This window comes from Pelobates fuscus, chromosome 12, assembly GCF_036172605.1.
Source record: "Pelobates fuscus isolate aPelFus1 chromosome 12, aPelFus1.pri, whole genome shotgun sequence".
Lineage (NCBI taxonomy): Eukaryota > Metazoa > Chordata > Amphibia > Anura > Pelobatidae > Pelobates > Pelobates fuscus.
The window spans coordinates 32,317,569-32,340,156 of record NC_086328.1 but is presented as its reverse complement, the minus strand read 5'-3'; the positions used below and the strand labels follow the sequence as shown (position 1 = coordinate 32,340,156).

Sequence of the window (22,588 nt, the reverse complement as noted above, 5' to 3'; positions counted from 1 at the left end):
ACATAGCATGGGATAATGGGGTGTGATATGGAATGACAGCGCATGGGATAATAGGATATAGCAGAGAATGGCATGGTCTGTGGAATGACAGGGTTAAACATGACATATGAGCTCATGATATGAAATAGATTCACAGTGATAGAAGATCTATTCCCATGTCAGCACTTATGAGTACATTCCAGGAGAGACAGGGTTAATTAGAAGCCCCGCCCTCCTAGTGTGACTGACAGGCTGTGACATCATGAGGAAGTAATCTGCATGTTCTCAGCCATTGGTCAGCTCCGTGCGATCTGATTGGTCGGCCTGTCTCTGGTGGAGGGTGACACAGGGCAGCAGGTTAGAATGTCTCAGGTTTGTTAGGCTTGCTGCAGTGTGAGCACGTGTAACTAGGCCTGTGCATGTTACACTGCACTGTGAGCTGACAGGGGAGAGCCAGCCTCAGGTAAACACTCCCATCACACTCAGCATCTTCCATGATTAATATAAATCAGGCCTGGACCAGGGTCACAGTGATGCTCAGACAAGCTCTAGGCTGGCTAAGCATAATGGGAGCTCTAGTCCTTTAAAAGCTGGACCGTTGAATGCTAGGCAGATTGATGTAGCAATGGCACTCCCTCAGCCATGGTTTTATTAATACAAACTGCAGGTCCACTTAGCTCACAGTAAAATAGTGCTGAGAGACAGGTTACATTATATGTCAGAAAATCATTAGAACATTTACATTGTATATTATTTCTTTACAATCTCTCTGTATAGATATTGTGGATTTTGAATTAATTTGCACTAAATGCTTTTGTCTGATTTTAGTGTATTTTATTAGGAGCAGGTGCCCACTGTAGTATTTTATTCTGAGTACAGAACACAATGTTTCAATCTTGATACTTCTTGCCTGGTTACAAGGAACATTGTATCTAGTGAACCACTTACAAAAAGCATAGTTCTACTTAAAGGGACACTACAGTCACCCTAACAACTTAAGTAGCAACGTTACTGAGGGAACTCTTATCACCATATCCACTACAGGGATTTCTAGTGGTTATGGTGCCATATTACCCTGAAGGGTTATTCCAATCAAAACAATTTTTTTCATAAAATACTGATTTTGGATGTAGGTAACCCCCTCTTGGGTGGTCCGCCACTGCACCCCCCCAAAAATTAAGCAAATGTATAAAGTTATATATTTTTTTCCAGCGCTGTTACCAAGTTCTCCCCCAGCCTGACCTTCCTCCAGTTAAGTCACTTCACTTTCTGGATAGGGAAGGAGGTCAGGGAGGGTGTACTGAAAAAAGGACACAAAGGGAGAGAGGGCGCCGCTATTGGCTACTTGGCGTGTTCATGCTGGTGTCAGATGCAAATTTTGTTCAATTTGTTCCAGGCTGGCTAACGACACTGCCAAGGATCATTAAGCTGAAGTGTTAATTACTGTCTGTTCGTGTTTCATAGCGAAGTGATTCACATACAGACTTCAGGTACCATGACCACTTCAAAACCGTGTAGATTGTATGCTTATAATCTGACAAGTATACAAAGTTTTATACCATGTATGACTCGCAATCCTTCACTTTTCGCCCCACTGATCAATTTATATGTCTTTTTGTAGGACACGACTCCTCGTCCAGAACACGTACCTGTATTTGTGAGCCTCTTCTCTGGTTTTCACTTGGTTTAATGGCGCAGTGCACCTCTGGACAGAGCGTTCTTCTCGGCTTTAAAGATGCACCTCTAGAATGTCACACTTCCTCTTCGGACATCAGTAAAATAGGTGGTCTTCCGGTAAGGTCACAGTGGTAAACATACTGTGTATTTAAACTAAAATTTGCTACTAAACTACTAATACTACTGAATAACTCCTGTCGTTTTTGTTTTGTTCTTTCTCTCAAACATGTCGTGTTCTTAAAGGAATACTCCCACCCTCTTAATAACTTTTGACAAATAATCACATTTTTCTTTGCAGGTTTTTTTTAAATCCTAAAAGAAATACTATAGCATTGGGAATACAAGTCCCTGTCTCTACTGTGTTTCAGGTCCCCCCTCTGATGCACCAGCATTTTAAAAATAGTCAACTTACTTTTTTCCTCGGCACTGCTCACCTCTCATGACATGACAGAGAAGGCATGGCCGCCTCCACTGATGCCCAATCCAATGCTCTTCTACATGCCAAGCAAGTGCCACGCATGCTTTCAAAATTACCAATGGGAAAGCAGTGACTCAGTTTTACTTGTTTAGTGCTGAGGAAGCGTCTCTAGAGGCTGGCATACTGACAGGCACTAGAGGTGGATGTAATGATTGACATTGCAGGAGTAAGGCGACAGGGACACTGCACCCAGACCACTTCAATGAGACAAAGTGGTTTAGATGACTACAGTGTTCCTTTAAAGGGGGCATATGAATCAGATGACTCTCGTGATTGTTTCTCATTATAAATGTATTGCTCCCCACTACTGGAAGCCAGTCTGCATTTGCCTCTTTAGTATGGAGAAGTGAGAATTTCTATGCAGAATTGCAGCATTTGCTTAAAACGGGGAAAAAAAATAAACTCTCTCCGTTAAAATAATCTACTAGCAATTATACTATCTAAATATTTTTTCTTTTAAATATAAGCAATTTTTACGAGGAAAAAAATGTTGAGGTTATCAGATCCACTTAAATATGTATCTCTTTTTGGCAGGATGTTCCTTCACAAGTAACGCTGACCTTCCCATCATGCCCACTGTGTTCTGCTGCCCTCTGCCTCGTTACGCAGTTGTATTGCCCCCTTGAAGCTTCAGTCTATCATCGTGTCATCCATGTATTTGCTTGCTGCAGAAAGCAGTGCTGGGGGAAGCATGAAAGGTAACTACTAATGCAATCAATACTGGCTGATGGGGGTGCTTACTGCAGGGCTGGAAACATTTTCTTTGAATTTAGAAGCCAGCTAAAAAAGTTAGAAGCCAGGTTTTTAACCGTCAAAAATACAATTCATGAAGGGACAATATAGTCACCAGAACCATTACAGCTTACTGTAATTGTTCTGAGGTCTATATCCTGTCCCTGCACGCTTTTCATTGTAAACACTGCCTTTTTAAACAAAAGGTAGTATTTACATTGCTGCCTAGTAACACCTAGTGACAGGCACTCAGACGGCCTCTAAAGGTGCTTCCTGGGTCAACCCCTACATTAATGCTCCCCCCCCCCCTCCCCTGTAGGGATGCATTGATTCAATGCATCTCTATGAGAAGTTGATTGGCGCAGTGTGGTGCTTTGCTGCGCATGCACAAGTCTCCCAATGCTTTCCTATGGGAAAGTATTAAATTGGCTGAGATTGTCAAGATTAATGATCTCAGCAATGGAGGTGGGGCCAGCTGTGGCGTCACCAGCATGGCGCAGGAAAAAAGTGAGTAAAACACCTCTTCCATGTGATTAGAGGAAGGCAGGTCACTAAACATGACAGAAACACACATACTCACAGACAGACACACATACTCACAGACAGGCAGGCTCACACACAGACAGACACTGATATTGCAACACTCACAGAATATTTGTTTTGTTTTAAAGTGTCCACCCAGCCTCCCTACTTTTGGGAGAGCTGGAGTGGATCAGTTTCCTTGGGGTCCAGTGGGGCTGCTGTCATATCTCTGCTCTGCTCCCTCTCGCACTGTTTAGTGATGCATAATATGACCCCAGCATCACTGGTTGGCATGTGAGGGAGAAGAGCAAAGAGATGAAAGCTCAGTAAGCCGCCCGCCAGCATGCTTCACTCAGCTCTCCATGAGCCCGTCTGCCTGCCTCCATCCCTCAGCTCCTCCATAAACCGGCCACCCGCCACCGCTCTCAGGCAGCCGGTCAATCTGGGGCTGAACAGGCTCACAAATCCCAGGTGCCAGGACAAATTTCTGGGTCACCATGCCGATCTAGGATTTGTCGAGCCTTGGGTTACTGGTATTCTCAGACCTACCTATGGCAGTTTATCTCAACTTAATACTGGCAGTGTTATTGTTTATCATGTGAAATATTGGGAATTCAAAGTGAACTTCAAATTTAGGCCAAACTTGTTGAATTGGAAATGTCTCATGCGGTCAACTACGTATTCAGTTCAGGTATTTTGGCGTAAAACTTGAAATTCCGTTATTTTGGTGCAGTTGACCTGACGCATATTGTCTTGCAGTATAATTAGTACACTTGGATAGAAACCTACTGGAATTTAGAAAGTGACAATAGATTTTTTTTCCAGATAAGTCTAGAATGTAGTTAAATTCCTTTATAGGATTATCCATAACCCACCTCTGCTGGGTGTCAATTCCATATACCATGTTAATTCGTCTTATTCCCTTCTAGTTCTGACTTTTTTTGTGTTTTCTTTCTGAATTTCCATTATAGTTGGGTGGCTTTACGATCGCAGAGCACAGAAGTATCTGCACCACCGTCTGGTGAAGGAGCCTCGTTCCTGCAGGTAAACCATGAGTTTCTTTTTTTTTTTTTTAAATAAACTGTGAACTGTACTAAGATTTTGGAGAAATTGCCAACTTGATATAGTCATACCTTGGACACGTTGGTCTGAATTTTGAAAATGTGCTTTCTTTTTACTTTTTAGTGAATAAACCACATAGGTTATTCTACACTTTGGTATTACAAACCTTGCTCCATAACAATATGTCTAACACAAAAATGTGGGGTAAAAACATTTTTTGCTTTTATTTGGAATTTGTTGCTAAAACTAAAACAAACAAAAAAAAAAAAATAGTTAGTGCTTTCTCATTTCAGCTAACGAATCACAGGGTTCTCCTTGATTAGCCATGGCAGAGGTGTAAAATAGATCTTAACGTGAAAAATGTCCAGGCTGTTTTATAAAAACAACCAGCTTCTTTAATTTTATCTTATGTTTCGACATCAGGAAAATCTGGCAGCCACAGACTGGTGTGATGATGCAGATAATTGGGGAGTAGATGACAACCCTGTAGAGAAATTTCCTGTGCCAACCACGGTATCCAACACAAAACATTGCCCTGTGATGCCCCAAGAAGCAGACTGTACTTCACAGCTCCAGAACCTCTCCTTATCAGAGAGGTTGGGCAAAAAACATCATGAGGACTCTGTGTTTTGCTCTCACTACATTGCAGTAGCAGATGAAGAAGAGTGTGGCTCCGACTTGGATTTAAAACATGCTCAGCGCCTCCTTCGGGAATATGAGAAAAGAGAAGGTCTTCCTCAGGAAGAGCAGGAGAGGTGAGAATTCTGAATCCTCCTGTTACCATACTAAGTACATACGTAAAGGGACCGTATAGTCACCAGAACAACTACAGCTTATTGAATTTGTTCTGGTGAGTAGAATCATTACCTTCAAACTTTTTGCTGTAAACACTGTCTTTTCAGAGAAATGCAGTGTTTACATTACAGCCTAGCGATAACTTCACTGGCCACTCCTCAGATGGCTGTTAGAGATCCTTCCTGGGTCATGGCTGCCTAAAATTCATCCAAACATTCAGTATCTCCTCCCTCAGCATGCAGACACTGAACTTTCATCATAGGGATTCATTGATTCAGTTCATCTCTATGAGGAGATGCTGATTGGCCAGGGCTGTGTTTGAATTGTGCTGGATCTGCCCCTGATCTGCCTCCTCGTCAGTCTCAGCCAATCCTATGGGGAAGCATTGTGATTGGATCAGGCCTCCACTTCTGATGATGTCAGCAGGCAGTGGGCAGGTCTAAAGGAAAAAGGGACAAAGTAAGCTGCTGCAGACTTGAATACAAGTAGGATTTTACTATATTTAGGGAGGCATGAGGGTTGCTCAGGGTGGCTAGATGGTGATATTAACCCTATAGGGTCAGGAATACATGTTTGTGTTCCTGACCCTATAGTGCCCCTTTAAGAGTACAGATGATACCCAAGCATGTCTTACATGCCAAGGTTATTTGTAAGTCTTCTTTTCCATGCAGGATAATGCCTTCTCTGTTTATAGAGGCAAAAATACTCATATGCCACCCTCTTAGAAAAACTAGGAAAGAGAATAACAACTTCAGAATATTCTTTCGAATGAGGTGCCCCTGACATTTCCACCATTGAAAATTCATGTCCAAGTGGTGGGAAAGAGTCTGACATTAATCTTCATTTTTACCTTGTTTCCTCTGGTGAACCCTGGTTTTTAATAGGTTTGTTCATGGTACATATTACTATGTTTAGCATTACAAAAATGCTAACTAATTGTGTTTTTATTTTATTTTATTTGTTACACTCTCACAGCTGTACAGGAAAAGGAGAGAGTGAAAAATATGAGAAACATAACTTGCGGAGTCAGGACATTGTATTCTACAAGTTCATGAAGAAGATTGCCCCTTGCAGACAACAAATTATCAGGTCATTTACAATTTTTGCTGTAACATTTCTGTACAGAGTGCTTGTTCCACCATGTAAAGTGCAAGTGTTTGGGATAAAAAAGAAAAGTCAGTATCACTTTCAGGGGCCAACACTACATTGTGCTAGAAAAAGTATATATGTGAATGTTGTCTTATTTTCCACTGTTTCATGCTATACTGGTGTGTCACGGTCATAAATAAAAATGTGGTACCTCAGAGATCAGTGCAGCCTCCCATCCTCAAAGAATGCCACATACCATAATGATTAGCAGACAGTCTGGGATGTTTCATGCCTAATTCAGGGAGCTGCAGGTGCACCTTGCCTCCTCATTCATTCCAATACCCATCTTGGTAGTAGAAGCAACCGCCTGGTAAATATACATGTTATCTGCATGTATACCAAGACCATGTATACATGAATTATTTACTTACCTGAACGTAACCTGCTTTCCACGTAACCTGCTTTTTTTATATTTTTGCTTAAAGGGACACTATAGTCACCAGAACTATAGCTTAATCTAGTTGTTCTGGTGCGATAGTCATTGCCTTCATGCATTTTAATGCAAACACTGTAGTGGCGGACCGCCTGGCACCCCAACTGGGTACCTCCACTAATCACGCTTCCTAGTGCTCGAATACCATAAGCATTGCACCGGACACCATAACCACTGTAGCACCCTTAGCTGCCGCAGCTTGGCTGAGGTCTCACCGTCCCTTCCCACCATGGACCAAACACCTGGATCCAGAAATGAATTTCCCATATAGTTGACCCTGGATCCAGATCCAGATATGAATTTCCCATATAGTTGGGTGACAGCTCATCCAAGAGAGTATCGCTGTATAGCCAAAAAAAGAGCAAGTGATATAGCAGTAGCTTAATGCTGGGAGCCATCTGTTTTATTCAGGGTGTCACACAGCTTTTTATGCAATAGCCCATACAAGGGGTTTCCAATATAAGAATACAGGGAAATCCCTCCTATGATCCTTTGTGTCTGAGAGATAATTATCTGAGAAGCACAAAAACCATACAATTTACAAACATCCCAAAAGTACCCCCAAAATCCATAGAAACCCCACAAAAGTTACATTCTCGGATAGCCCCGATACGGGTGACCAACATATCCAAAAATCACCCAGATCGATTCAGGGGTTCGTTTTTTTCATGGAAGTCAATTATTTGACCGACCGCACAATGGTCCTATGCTCAAAACAACTCCATGAAATCCGTGCTAACGTTCGGTCTCTTTCGGGAGTATAAAAGTGCATAAAACACCAAACATAACATATAATTACAGCGTGTAGCCTTTTCACCTCATTCATGGGAATGATTCCACCGAACACTGCCCTCCAGGTTGTATAGAACCGAATGCAGGCGATTATGTTTGTTCAGCGGTGTTCAGGAGTTTCAGTGTCCGTTTTTAGTTCCATGAGCTCGACGCCCAAACACCGCTGACTGCATTTGCGGGTAATAAGATGGCCGCCACCTCATGGTTGTTAATACGAATGGCGGCCACGCAGACGAACAATTAGAACACTGCGGTAAGAATCGTTATGATGTGATGATAGGGCTTAACCAGCTCCCGGGTGGTCCATAGTTCGTGCGATTTTTCGATTCCCGAACATCATGGAGAAATGGCACGAACACAGTCTTTTATGAGTCTTTTCGCATGGCCCATGGTCTTGAGGCAGGAGGCTGGCAAGCAGGCTTCTTCAGGAGCCTGGGGAGAGGTTACTTTCGCCACAACTGCTTTTTCACTCCTCAGATGGCAACTGGAGATGCTTCCTCGCTCAGTGCTGCACAGTAGGCAGCTCTGCCGTTCAGCGTCACCACGCTCTGCATGGGGACGCTGGATTCAATGCATCTCTATGAGGAGGTGCTGATTGGCCAAAACTGTGTTTGGCCCTGCCTATTGTCGATTTTAGCCAATCCAATGCTTTCCCCATGGGAAAGCATTGGATTGGCTAAAAATTGTCAATTCTGATGATGTCACCAAGGGGGCGGGGCTGTTGTTAACGGACCTGCGCGGCGCTGGAAATAGGGTGAATTTTAAAGCTTTTAAGGGGGCATGGAGGGGCAAGCCAACTTAATGGTGGGTTTAGCACTATAGGGTCAGGAATACATGTTTGTGTTCCTGACCCTATAGTGTTCGTTTTAAGTAATTTTTTTTTCTTCATTAGTAAAACTATTCTTACTGATGAGTAGGGATTAAAGAATGCAGTTCAACAATGGAAATCAAATTTAAAGGTCGTCAAAAGACAGATATATCGAATGTTGCTTGCTCAAGTACTTTAGGGTTTAAGGGCATATTCCCTTTGTTTTATTTTATAAAAGTACTGATTTCAAGAGAAATTGGCACATTAATAAGCTTCGTTGAGTTGGAGAGTTGCCTTCAGTACTTGCTTTGTCATAGCAGAAGTGAAGTCTTCTCATATAACGTCATTAATTTTATTTCTTGCGGATGAGCGGATTGACATGCACGTGCCCTCTATCCCAAAGCTTGTCTATGAGAAGCATTGGATTTGCAAGGAGATTATCCTCATGGTTGGGGTTTAGAAGCAAGTAACAGAAAAGGAATGTTCTAACGTTACAACAATTGAAGATTCCGGTCACCAGGGATAGAGATAAAATAAACCCTTTTTAAAAAAAAAAAACCATAGGCAATATGTGGCTTCTTTCATTGCCTAGATATGTTGACCTAAACCAGGGCTGGACAAAAGGTAGAACTCCAGTTGTAGAAATACAAATGCCACAGTACTCTGCCAGCCTTTAGAACTTCTTGGGATCTAAATTGGCAAAGTGTCCAGTCATAGTTGAGATTTCAGATAGTCTTCCATTGCCTGGACTGTGACTGGACACACTTTGACTGTTACTATTTCACATTATACAATTAATACTTTTTATCTACTTTTTCTTCCTATAATAAAGCATGTATCAAGGCTGGTTACATTTCATGGAAGATCTATATTTTTTCTTTATAGGTCTATGTAACTCTTTTGTGTATCCTTACAGGTATTCATGGAACGGAACCCCTTTGTTTATAAGCCCCACAGAAGATGGCTTCCAGGCCCCTCCATGTACACGGTGTGGGGGGCATAGAGTGTTTGAGTTCCAGCTGATGCCAGCTCTAGTCAGTATGCTGCAAAGTGTTAGTCCAGGTAAGACTTTATCACCTGGTTACGTTCCACCTGAGGTCTGTTCATAATCAACCATTAGCCCTGTACCATTCTCTCATTGTAGCGGAAAACGTAAAATGTAGATGGTGACAATCTAGAACCCACATAAATTAAATCAGGCCCATTGATGATCACTCAGGCCTCGATTTAATATTTTGGATAAGCTTTTTATATGATCCCAATCCGTCAGGAAAAACTTTTCAAATAATTTATTTACAAGAATAGACATTAAAGGAACACTATAGCAATGTGTATTCCGAACAGCATAGTGCCTTGTCCGTGGCCTCCCCTTATATGGAGGTGACATGCATTTTTACTTCTTTTCTCCCTCTCAGTGCTGATGTCTGGCATTCCACTCTACATACTTGGCTGAGATCATCGAGATTGATGATCTCAGCCAATCTATTGCTTTCCCATAGGAAAGCATTGGGAGCCTAGAGCACATGCTTGGCAGAATGCTGTGCTGTGCCAATATGATAGAAATAGCCAAGTTTTACTCTATTTGGGAGGAAGCGCCTCTAGTGGCTATCAGAGTGACAGCCACTAGAGCCATTTATCACCTGCTATGTTCCTGTAGAACAGCAATGTTTTACACTGCAGTGTTAAAATGAGGGGGGTATGGCACCGAGATCACTTAAATAAGATTAACTGGTCTGGGTGCCCATAGTGTCCCTGTAATGGTGATATCTGTAGATTATTCATTTGAAAAGATTATATAGAAAAATTACACTAGTCACCAAAACCACTTTTGCTTAATTAGGCAGTTTTCGCTTATAGATCATGCATATGAAGTTTCACTGCTCAATTCTCTATTAAAGAGTTAAATCACTTTTATTTCTGTTTTGCAGGGACACCATAATCACCAAAGCAACGTAAACTTAATCAAGTTGTTTTGATCTATAGATTATGCCCCTGCAGTGTAACTGCATAATTCACTTTCATTTAGATGATATAGGGACATTCAAATACAAATTAATACAAATCACGGTTTAGTAGATATACCAGAAATTTAAACTTGCCTGCATTTAATTATACATTTTCTTCCTTGGGGTAGATGTAAAACTACTTTTAAAACCTGCAGTTCTCCTAGCTGCTGCCTTTGCAAGCCCTCTCTGTCTAACCCAGCCCAGATTTTGTGTGGCTGTCCAATCACACACTTCCCAATGCAGCTCAATGAGAAGTCTTTGCAAGGCAGGTGCTCTGAGCAATTGCTGCCAGGGGCTGTAATTTGTAAACTGTAATTGTCTATTGAAATATGTACTTTTTGGAAAATGAAAAAAATAGGACACACTCTTCAGCAAGCTAGAGTGCTTTAGGTGTCTGGAGTGTCCCTTTAAATCACTTTGTTTATGCAGCGCTAGCCACATCTCCCCTGCATGTGACTTACACATCCTCCTTACATCTTTCCTGTAAAGAGACATCTAATGTTTAAATGTTCTTTATTGCACAGTCTTACATTTAGAATTCCTTATCTCCTACTCTGTGAATAGTCTGTTAAGAGTCTGCAGAAGCCTCCTCTAAGTGATTAAAGTTATATTAACAGAGCATGAGATAAAAACTTCTAAAAGGAAACACACTGTGCTGTTACATCTGATTCAAACTTAATCTTTTCCATGTAGGTTCTGTGACTTAAAGGCAGGAGAATTGTGGCTATGGTTACATAAACAGACTAAATGGCAGTTGGACTGTATAGTAATGATGTAGACTAAAACTGCTTAATTAAGCTAAAGTTGTTTTGGTGCTTAGAGTATTTATTTATTCGAAACCTAAACTACTCATTGCAGCTGATCTATGTAAATGCCTGGAGCACCCCTTTAAGTTATACAAGTACATTAAACTTCCATTGGTACCACTTAAGTGATGTTTATGTTGGCACGAAGCCTCACACTGGTTTATCGGAGGCCAAGCTATGCCTGTGATAATGCATTGTTTCAGATTGTGGGAATCATCTACATCTTTTCCTTTTAGATTTGATCCTGGAGTTCGGGACAGTTCTAGTGTTCAGCTGCGAGAGGAGCTGTTGGACAGCAGATGACAGGAGCCCAGTGCAGGAATACTGCTTTGTGCAGGAAGATCCTGATCAGCAGTACTTTAAGTAGAAATGGGATGGACCCGATGCATCGAACAAGCACTGTATCCATATTTGTGGAAGATTTATGTAACTGGAAAATGTTCTAGAAGCCAAAACAATATGGGGCCCATCTTAAAAAGCCCACAATATATGGGACATGAATCAGGACATGTGCGGACCTAATTTACAGAAATATTTTAGATTTGCTCAGAAATGGACTGTATAAAATTTACGACAGGTGAAATCTTCAGTTTGTAGTTTTCACCTTTTAACTCACAAAATAAGCCAATACACCACATGGCCTTTTTTTTTCGATCTCCGTGCTTGACACCTTTTCAATGCCAGAACGTGCTACAATACATTTTCGATACCACTGGATCATGTAGGACTTATGGACATAGTTTTGGCCATATTTCGACACACTTCATGGCTGCCATTTTCCTGCTGCTATATGAATTAAATTACCTTTGGTGGATTCTGTCTGTCGCTCTCAAATTGCAATCGCTGCATAATGTATTTATTAATATGAGCTAAAGGTACAATTGAACCACATTTTTAACCCCTTAAGGACCGCAGACGTATGTCCGTCAAAAACGGTCCTTAAGGACCAAATAGATTACTTACCCCATCTCCGCCGTTCCCCCGCCGGCGATCGGTGTTACTCTCCGTTTGGGAGGACTGTCTGACAACCCAGACAGCCCCCCCCTTGGCAAATTAGGTGCCTGCGGGCCATGTGATCGCTCTAAAAGAGTGATCACATGGCCGCAATAGGCGTCCATAGAGCTGCCTGCAGGGGGACTGCCTGAACTGACAGGCAGTCTCCCTGCATCTGTAAAATAAAAAGTTTATTAAATAATTTATATAAAAAAAAAAATATATATATATATATATATATATACAAGTAGACTTCAAATAGATCAATATGTGTATATATAGTTAAATTCTATGTGCATATTTATGTAATATTTTTACATAATTAAGTAATTTTATTGATTGCAATTTGAGGGACCTGCCTGACAACCCAGTTCGAAAGTCTAGGGAATTTAATTTGCTAGCACTATATTTAACCCTGTAACTTTCCATGACGCCCTAAAACCTGTACATGGGGGATACTGTTTTACTCGGGCAACTTCGCTTAACACAAATTAGTGTTTCAAAACAGTAAAACATATCACAGAGATGATATTGTCAGTGAAAGTTGTTTTTTTCATTTTTCACACACAAACAGCACTTTCACTGATGATATAATTGTTGGGATACGTTTTACTGTTTTGAAACCCTAATATTTGTGTTCAGTGAAGTCTGAGTATAACAGTACCCCCCATGTACAGGTTTTAAAGTGTTTTTGAAAGTTACAGGGTCAAATATAAGGTTTAATTATCAGTTTTATCATGTTGAAATTTGCCAGATTGGTTATGTTGCATTTGAGAGCTATGGTAGCCCAGGAATGAGAATTACCCCCATGATGGCATACCATTTGCAAAAGACAACCCAAGGTATTGCAAATGTGGTATGTTTAGTCTTTTTTAGTAGCCACTTAGTCACAAACACTGGCCAAAGTTAGCGTTCATTATTGTTTTTTGCATTTTTAACAGACAAATAAATATAAATGCTATCTTTGGCCAGTGTTTGTGACTAAATGGCTACTAAAGACTGGCCATACCCCATATTGAATACCCTGGGTTGTCTACTTAAAAAAAAAAAAATGTACATGTGAGGTGTGATAACAGTGTTACAATGTCACTATTAATACATTTTAAAAATATATATTTTGAAACAGCAAAGTCCTACTTGTACTTATAGCCCTATAACTTACCCAAAAAAGCTAAGAACATGTTAACATTGGGTATTTCTAAACTCAGGAAGTTTCCATTAACTCCATTTTCTACTCTCCATCATTGCCAAGACTGGCAAATCCCAAATAAGAAGCCAAACTGTTCTAAAATGTTTTGATTACTTGCAACCATGGCACCACCTGGTACCATAACCAATAAAGCAAGCTGTAGTGGTTATTGTGCTTGGAGTGTTCCTTTAAGCCATGGATATATTTAATGAAAAGAGTGGGGGTGTATAGACTTCCTTCCCAGGACTAATGCAAGTCACTTTAACCCTTCAGTGCCAATAAAGATTACACACTATTGTAGATTGGGTGTAAAAGCTCTTGCGTGTGTTTTGAAATGTCCTGGTGATTTACCAACAGTCCTGTAGCAGCTAAATAAGTTTGTAATTGGTGGCATGGCACAGACAGGCATTGGTTCTCATGGAGTTAATAAAGGTTTAGTTTGTCTTACTCAGCCCTATAAACTGTGACCGGAAAAGGCTGTTTGTTTTGGCTCTGCAGCCAAGGTGAAGATGTTACACACCCACATGTACAGTATGTAGAAAGTTCAATTAAAGAGACTGTCCAGGCCCCATGATAACCTGTAATCCTTACCTGGGGAATTAGTCTAGGTTTTTACCGTATTTGGACAGCTGAATGGGCAAGCTGTGTAGGTAGGTGTTACAGTTTGGGTGCTAGAGATTTACCAACAATATAGAAAATGACAGGGAAACAAAAAAAATAAATAAGAATGCAGGGATAGCTTCATAGTACTAGACCAGGCAGCCTTCGGCACTCCAGATGTTTTGGACTACACCTCCCATGATGCTTTGCCAGCATTATTAGTGTAAGAGCATTATGGGAGATGTAGTCCAAAACATCTGGAGTGCCGAAGGTTGCCTATCCCTGACTAGACCCACTATTAAAAGGTTGGAGTGTCTCTTTACATCTGGTTCAAGGGTAGAATTTCATTTGTTCTTTAGGTCTGTTCTGTGAGCTTATCTGGCTTACACATCCTAGTTAAGCTGTTGTTGCTTCAAACCACTTTTATTACAGCAGATCAGCTATCTCAGCTAAACAGGAGCCACTATTTGAGAACTGCAGTACATGCCACTCTTCTGCTGCTAGTTTTATACATTTGTCAGCGATGAGGTGTGGGTAAGATTGCCGGAAATCCCTTTTGCGCAAGCACCATGAATACCAGCATGATAATGCTACTTACTCACTTTCATTAACCATTTTACTGCCTCTCCACATTGGACAGTATAATTTATATATAGAGGAAACCTGTATTCCTAATGCTATAGTGTTTTCCTCACCATTATTGGGACCCCTTCCCTTGCATAAGTTTATATATAAAAAAAAAAAGCTTATCTCACCTTATATCCTGTGGTGTGCTGGCCTCTGTGCTACCAGCCCCCCACATCCTTGCCTGAGATGATCCATTCTGATGATCATTGCCAATCCAATGCTTCCCAATGGAAGCATGGGGAGGCTAGTGTGCATGCGCATCAATCAGCATCTCCTCGTAAAGATAAGTTGAATCCGTGCATCTCTCCATGCAGCATGTGGAAATGCTTAACATAGGTCATAAGTAAAAGACCAAGGATCAGCGCTAACACAAACCACACAGGATGATTTTAAAGGGCAGCACACTTTAAGGGATTGTGTTCTCTCTCAAACCCTACAGAGTTATGGTAACAAAGAGAAAGCTATGAAGAAGGTAGATTTTAGATGCTAACTTCTTCCTAGCTTTCCCTTTGTTACCATAGCATAGATCATGCAGAGAAGACACCAGGAAGTCCTTCTAGTGGCTGTCCAAGTGAAAGCCACTAGAGGTGGACTTAGGCAGCAGTTTTAAACACTATCTTTTCTTTGAGACTCCTGGCTCCATAACCACGATACCATGGTGTAGTTATTATGGTGCATGGAATGTGCCTTAATTTATTAAATTCATCTATTTGACGAATGAGGCCCAAAGCTTTCCAGGCCTTAAAAGAAAGAAAAAAAAAATTGTAATTTAAACTCTGAAGTCAATCTAGAGTCTTATTAAACTGCTGTAAGGCACGCAAATGGTTTTTGGTGTTTGCTTTTTGTGAATGAGTTCACAAATTTGTTAGTAACTAAATCTGCACATCTATTACACTTCTATAAAGTATCATGAGTCAGCATTCCTCAAAGAGTGAATTGTAACTGAATTGTATTCATTTGTTTGATCCAAACCAATTTCTCTGATGGAGACTATAGCCTCGTTCAACTGAGCGGATCGGTTCGGTACAGTTTGGAAGGTTTAGAATGGTCCAGCCCATTCTGGTGAGCGTTTCCACTGCAAGTCAGACCTTCCGGGGCCATGCGGGGTTTAGAAAAAATGCTCTTCCTGTCCACCAATCAATGGATTGTATAGCAGCTCCACCCTAACCGTACCATTTCCTATGGCTCTACATCTGAAGCAGGACCCTGAATGGTGTGGTATGGTTCGGTTGTATGGGCCACTTTCATAATTGAAGCACTCAAAATAGCGAACTGAACCGATTCGCTTAGTGGAAACGAGGCATATGGGAACTGCACCTAACTGTTAAACTCCCTAACCCTAAGCAATCCTAATGCCAAAACCAACTTTATTTACCCAATGACCATATTCTAACCCTAAATGATCCCCCAGATATTACGGTCCCCTTAGCCTGGGCCGGATTTAGCTGTAGATGTCGTCTTATGGTTCAGAGAGAGCTTCTCTAATGTTCTCTCTCTGCGAATAAAGTGTGAATTAAATTATCACGTGGCAGAATAAAAATGTATTTCAAAATATATATTTGGCAAATCCAAACATGACCATAGCTGCTTCTTTATTTAAATTTTTCCTTGTACCAGGGAAATTCAGCTGCAATTTGGCTGCAATCCAGTTCAGTCAGCTATAGATGAATCTCACCGCAGCAGTGAAATCTAATTGAAATTAGCAGGAACCTGTTAAATGGAGTATGGTTTACATTCAGGTTATAGTGAATACAGTGAATTATATCAGCTAGTTTGAAGAGAGAGAGCTTAATGAAAACTTCTTAATTTTCTACATCAAATTAAGATTACTCCAAGCCTAGAGTCTGTACGTGGCCTGCTTCACTGTGCAATGCTGCACATACAGAGTGTCATGGGTTGCAGGGTCTCTTAGTGTCCCTTGGTCGCCGCTTCTCTAATCCTCCGCTGGTCCTGGATTCAGCTACAGCATACAGTGATTCTAACCCTCTGGAACATTGTAAGATTCCCCAATATAGTGGGCAAGACCAGTGGTATTGGGTAAAACAAGAGAACTGTTACTGTTATTCCTGTTGTGTAGAGTTTCCCCAATATAATGGACTCAACCAGTCGTATTGGGTAAAAGAAGCAAAACTGACTTTATTAGGCCACTGGGCATCTTAGGCAGTGCCCTTAGCATGGTGTTTCTAATACAAAATCACAGGGGTTTCCTTCCCACAAGCCATTGTGTTTGAGAGATAATTGAGCTTCAATTAAGCTAATCCAATTATCTCTCAAACAGGAAAACTTACATACAATTTTTACATATCACAAAATACAGGACAACAGCATTGGAACCCCACATAATTGATGTTCTCAAATAGCCCTGATCTGAGCGCACAACATATACAAAAAGCGCTGAGATCGGTTCGGTAAAACAAAAGTTATGTTCGTGCCTGGTACAGGTGGTATTGTCAATTTCAAAAGAGGTTAATTTGATTGTATGGGATGTCAGATCTTACAACCTAAATTCCTCTTTGAGGGGGCGGAGCCTGCTAGCACACGGCACCAGACGCCATTTCTCATCTCTCCCGAACCTACAACTTAATCCAGGCAAAATCCGCGAAACGGGCACCCATCCAGCCCCACAACCCACATAATCGGAACCAGCAAGGCAAGAGGCACCGGCAGATGCCTTTTTTGCAGCCCCACAAGCTCCCCAAGCGGAAACGCAAAATCGGGGCCTACACCTCGCCGGTGATCCGGGACCTGGAGGAATTTTTGTTCCGGCCGCGAGCAGAGAGGGTAGGACCTCCACCACCCCCCCCCTCACCCACTGATACACCAGCGCTCATACCTGCAATGGGACGCAGATCCCAAAAACCAGCACCTGATGGAGGGGATATCGGCGCGCTGCTGCAACGCCCGGCGCCACCGCGCCCCGCTCCCATGCCTGCGGGCGGAGACCAGGAGCCAGCTCACGCTCACCACCAGGAGCGGAGGGGACAGGAGACCCCCCAGGCCACACGGCCAGCGCAGGTACAGCAGCCTGAATCCCCTGAAGATGCAGCACCAGCCACTAAGGGGGACCTTAAACTCCTGCTTGCTGACATCCACAAGCTTTTAGCAGCTGACACTGCCCTCCTCAAGACAGAGGTACAACTGGTTACAGATAGGGTAGCTACCACAGAGCAAGAAGTAGGGAAGGTTAAAACACACCTGACAACACTTGATGAACAAGTCCTCACTATACAGCATCACCAAAAACTTATGGCACTTAAAATGGCGACCATAGAAGACAGGCAAAGGAGAATGCACATCAAAATCAGGGGAATTCCAAACGCAATCACTGCAGAAGAACTGCCTCATTACGTAAGGCGTCTTCTAGCCAGCATACTCCCCCACGCAGCTGCAAAGAAAATCGCCATAGACTGCATCTACCGGCTCCCGACATACACTCACCTGAAAACACCGGCAGCACGAGACGTCATCTTAAGGTGCGTCACGATTCAGGACAAGCTCCATATTATGGCAGCGCTTAAAGACCGAACGCCACTGCCCTTTGAAGACACAGAGCTAACCTTCTATCAGGACTTATCTAGGGCCACACTACTGTGGCGCAAATCATACGGCCCAACAGCAACACAGCTACGTGCCGCAGGCATAGCCTACAAGTGGGGAGCAGGAGGGTCTATGGAAGTCACCCGCGCAGGGACAACACACGTCCTCTCATCGCCTGAGGAAGCCTCCAAATTTTTGAAAACCCTCGGCTCGCAGCACCAGACCCCGAAACGCCAAGGAGAACGCACAGAACGCATGACCGCATCTCCTGATACCCCGGGAACAAGTGAACTGGGGGCACTGGGCACATGAACACTAACCGGTTGATAAAACACAAGATTTAATTACGATGGACTTTATGTTTTATTATGTTTATTAAGCCTTTTATTTTAAGTTACTATATCGTTACCTGTAGGACAGATTACTCCGCTGACGCTACTTGAGTTATACTACCACTAAGACTGGTTGCCTTAAAAGCACCCAACTGGACACATAGTCCAACAAACACAACCCCCTCCCCCCCTCCACCACCCCCCCCATGGTCAGGGGTGTCTTGTCCCCATGCCGAGGCAGTGCACACCACCACGACACCATCCAAGCCCTAACACGCTAGAATCTATCTCATTTCTTACACTGCTGACAGAAGCTACTGTAGGGCCTGTAACCCACACAGACTGCCCAGCATGCAAGCCATTCCACAAACAGCTAGTCCCATAGTAGACTACAACGCATAACACAGACTACTTAACTGACTACTACACACAGCTAGACCAACCCCACTGTGACTAATTTTCACTGTTACCCATTCCTGTTACGCCTTATCTGAAAATGTGCTTTTAACCTTATGCCATGTTTTATTTCGTTTAACATTATCTGTATACATATGTATAAGCTTGTTACCACTGAAATGGCAGCAAAGTGCCTGTTTGAAACCTAAGCACAACAAAATAAAGAATTTACAAAAAAAAAAAAAAAAAAAATTCCTCTTTGAAGCTGGGACCCCCAGCAGAGCTACTCTGTAAGGCGTGAGAAGTCATACATAAGTGGCCTGGGAGTCTGGTTTCAGCACAAACTAACTGCACAACAGCTTTTACGTAATACAATTAACACAATAGCTTTCATCCAGCTCAACATTTTACAAAATAACAACATTAACACAATGTAACCCCATATCCTATACATCATTTTAAAGTCTGTGACCGGGCCCATGGTCTGTGGGCAGGAGGCTAGCTGTCATGCCTCTCCAGCAGACTGTGGCACGTGAGTTTCTGTGACACAGAGTTTAACCCCTTGGCTGCCAGAGGTGTAACTCCTCCCTTCAGCAGCATCATAGTGTGTCTTTAGCCAGCCCGGGACTAGAGTTCAATCCAATTAATGGTATCTGGATGGGTTTCCAGGAGCCAGGTAAGAGGGCAAACTATTACTAAACTGTTAACTCAATTACCAGGAAAACAGGCTGGGGTGCGTCTGGCATCATGATCACTACAGCAGGCTGCAGTGGTTATGATCTTTGGAGTAACCCATTAAAAAGATACTCTAAAACTGCTTTCTTAAGGTAAATGGACACTGTAGTCACCAAAACAACTTTAGCTTAATAAAGTTGTTTTTGTGCATAGATCAATTTACTGCCACTTAAGAGTTAAATCATTTTTGTTTCTGTCAACGCAGCCTCCCCTGGCTGTGGCTCATTCAGCCTGCATGAAAAATCAGATGTTAAGTTACTAAAAGTAACTTGTGAATTGAACTTGAATTGCATACAATAGACTTCTGCAAGTTCTAGCAAGCTATTAACAGAGCAGGAGATAAGGAATTCTAAATTAATCAGAATTTGCAATAATGGAAGTGTAAACATTAGATGACTCTTTACGGGAAGTGTTTAGGAAGGCTGTGTAAGTCACGTGATCTATACCTCAAAACTGCTTAATTAAGCTAAAGTTGTTTTGGTGACTATAGTGTCCCTTTAAAGTTGTTTAGATGCTTAGTGTATAGATCAGGGGTCAGGAACCTATGGTACTCTAGGTACCTTTGCGCGGCACTCAAAGCGGTCAGAACCGAACAGACTTTGAACTATCAGGGGTCCAATGGGCCTTGAGATATCTGCTAGTGCAAACCGAGCAGTGATTGCAGATGATGGACAGTCCTTAATTAACTCATCAGGATTTAGAGGAAGTGATGTTATATCACTTCCTCCCAGAACTTGTGAATGAGAATCCGCACTGGAGTAGAGCAGCGCTGCCCTTGACCTCTACCTGGCCAGCTTGACCTCTACCTGGCCCACTGGACCCCAGGGAAGCCATCCACACTGCTAGATAAACACAGAGCTGCAGAAGTAGCCTCCTCGTCATACAAATAACACAAACAGCCCACAAACAAACACACACACAGTCCCCACAAACACAGCAACACTGACAATTCACATTCATGCACACAACCCTTAAAAGCAGCATCACATGCAAAACTACAAATAGCCCCACACATACACACACCGCCAAAAACACAATGTGACATATCATCCACAACACAATTCCACAAGCATCCCCAATACACAAACCACATTCCTGGGTATTATACACAATACCACAAACTACTCACGAACACATACAATATAACAGCCCACATATGGGCAAATAGAACACTGCAAAGCAACTGCAGCACCCATAGATTACCACGTGGCATGTGTACGTGCATATGCTGACGTATCGATCAGTTGGTTGCACGAGGCAAGATACGATCAGTAGTGTACGGAGCATGTGCAAGAATACAGGATGTAGTATTCCCCTCCTCCATTGTGCTGGACAGGCCATGCGGTCAAGCAGGAAGTTAATTCTTATTTGTATTGATTGGTCAAGAGAATGTGTGGGTGGAGCTTAATATGGGAGGAGTTATGTGCCTATATAAGGAGCCTGCACTATTGTCCGGGGCTCAGAACTTGCTGTATTTTGGTGACATTAGTCCCTCTGAGTCCCGATCGGTGATCCAATAAAGAATCTCTTCCTTCCTGAAGAAACCTGTGTCCATCTCTCTGTGCTTGGCTTCCGTCAGTTTCTCCGGTATCACTACTAAAAGGTTGCCTACCCCTGGTATAGATCATGCCCTTGCAGTCTCAGTTCTCTGCCACTTAGGAGTTAAATCACTTCCCATAGTGGATCCTGCTGTAATTTATTCCCCAGATATACAACACCCTCCCATTCCTGGTTGGAAAATCGTCACCGGAGGACGATTGACGTTGGAATGCACGTACAGTTTTGGCCTCGGTGCTGGAATGCAGGTACATTTTATGTTTTTGTTTTGATGGTGGACAATGCCAGTTAGGGCTACTCTAACCAAAAAAATAGTGTTATACTAACCCTTTAATTAAAGGAAAACAAATGGTAAAATCTAAATCCAAAAAGACAACACTTTTTAATGTAAGTTTATTAAAAAGACTTGCTGTTTACCCATTATAAACTGTGGAGGCCTGTGATTGGCTGGCAGGGCATTTGGAATGCTTGGCATATCTCTACAGTTACACGCTGGTTTTGTCAGTTGGCAAACTTCTTTTGAAGACAATCGAAGAACCCCCGTTTAATAACATTTTTATCATTTGCTTTTTGGATTACAGTAACAGTATCAACCGAGCACGAATGTGGGATTTCTACATGTTCGAGAGCCATTGAGAAAGCTATTGCTTTAAATGTTCCCTGCTCCTGGTTCTGACAGTTACAATGTAACAACTTACCAAATACACGGCCAACTGATTCTATTATTCTATTGTAACAAGAGTTATTCTTACTTCAAATCTGTGTCTCCACATGGAGCCAACTGACACCAGCCATTCACCAACTGCCACTCACAGCACTGCAATGGCTCCCGGCAGCCTCCACAATTAGACTATATAAACTAAAGCAGTACGTCCTGTCTTCCTTACAGACTGCTTACCTAACACTGCTACACAATACACTTACCCAAATAATACCAAGTCAGCCGTCAGCCTAAATTACCCACAGTAACAGAAGGTAAGCTGGATCTGATAGATTCTAGACTTGCAGGGTTGTTCACAAAATTGAGAATTCAAAGTGAATTTCAAATTTAAAGGACCACTCTAGTGCCAGGAAAACATACTCGTTTTCCTGGCACTAGAGTGCCCTGAGGGTGCCCCCACCCTCAGGGACCCCCTCCCGCCCTGCTCTGGAAAGGGGTAAAAACTTACCTTTTTCCAGCGGTGGGCGGAGAGCTCTCCTCCTCCGATCCTCCTCTTCTCCTCCCCGTCGGCTGAATGCGCACGCGCGGCAAGAGCTGCGCGCGCATTCAGCCGGTCACATAGGAAAGCATTCATAATGCTTTCCTATGGACGCTTGCGTGCTCTCACTGTGATTTTCACAGTGAGAATCACGCAAGCGCCTCTAGCGGCTGTCAGTGAGACA

General features: G+C 42.4%; 1 protein-coding gene across 1 annotated transcript; it reads left to right on the top strand.

The window, feature by feature from the left end:
• Window positions 1-325: 325 nt before the first annotated feature.
• Window positions 326-12,011, top strand: PDCD2L (programmed cell death 2 like). Its single transcript, XM_063438721.1, has 8 exons — window positions 326-442; window positions 1,601-1,773; window positions 2,669-2,832; window positions 4,360-4,432; window positions 4,874-5,205; window positions 6,221-6,334; window positions 9,344-9,489; window positions 11,476-12,011. The coding sequence occupies exons 2-8, from the start codon at window positions 1,669-1,671 to the stop codon at window positions 11,604-11,606; spliced, it is 1,065 nt and encodes a 354-aa protein (XP_063294791.1). The 5' UTR covers window positions 326-442; window positions 1,601-1,668; the 3' UTR covers window positions 11,607-12,011.
• The last annotated feature ends 10,577 nt before the right edge of the window (window positions 12,012-22,588 follow it).

Bases quoted from the DNA above. Each gene is read 5' to 3' on its own strand.
- PDCD2L (XM_063438721.1), top strand. From the start codon at position 1,669: ATGGCGCAGTGCACCTCTGGACAGAGCGTTCTTCTCGGCTTTAAAGAT. The intron at 4,433-4,873 runs GTAAACCATGAG...TTTCGACATCAG, and splicing joins AAGGAGCCTCGTTCCTGCAG to GAAAATCTGGCAGCCACAGA. The intron at 6,335-9,343 runs GTCATTTACAAT...GTATCCTTACAG, and splicing joins TGCAGACAACAAATTATCAG to GTATTCATGGAACGGAACCC.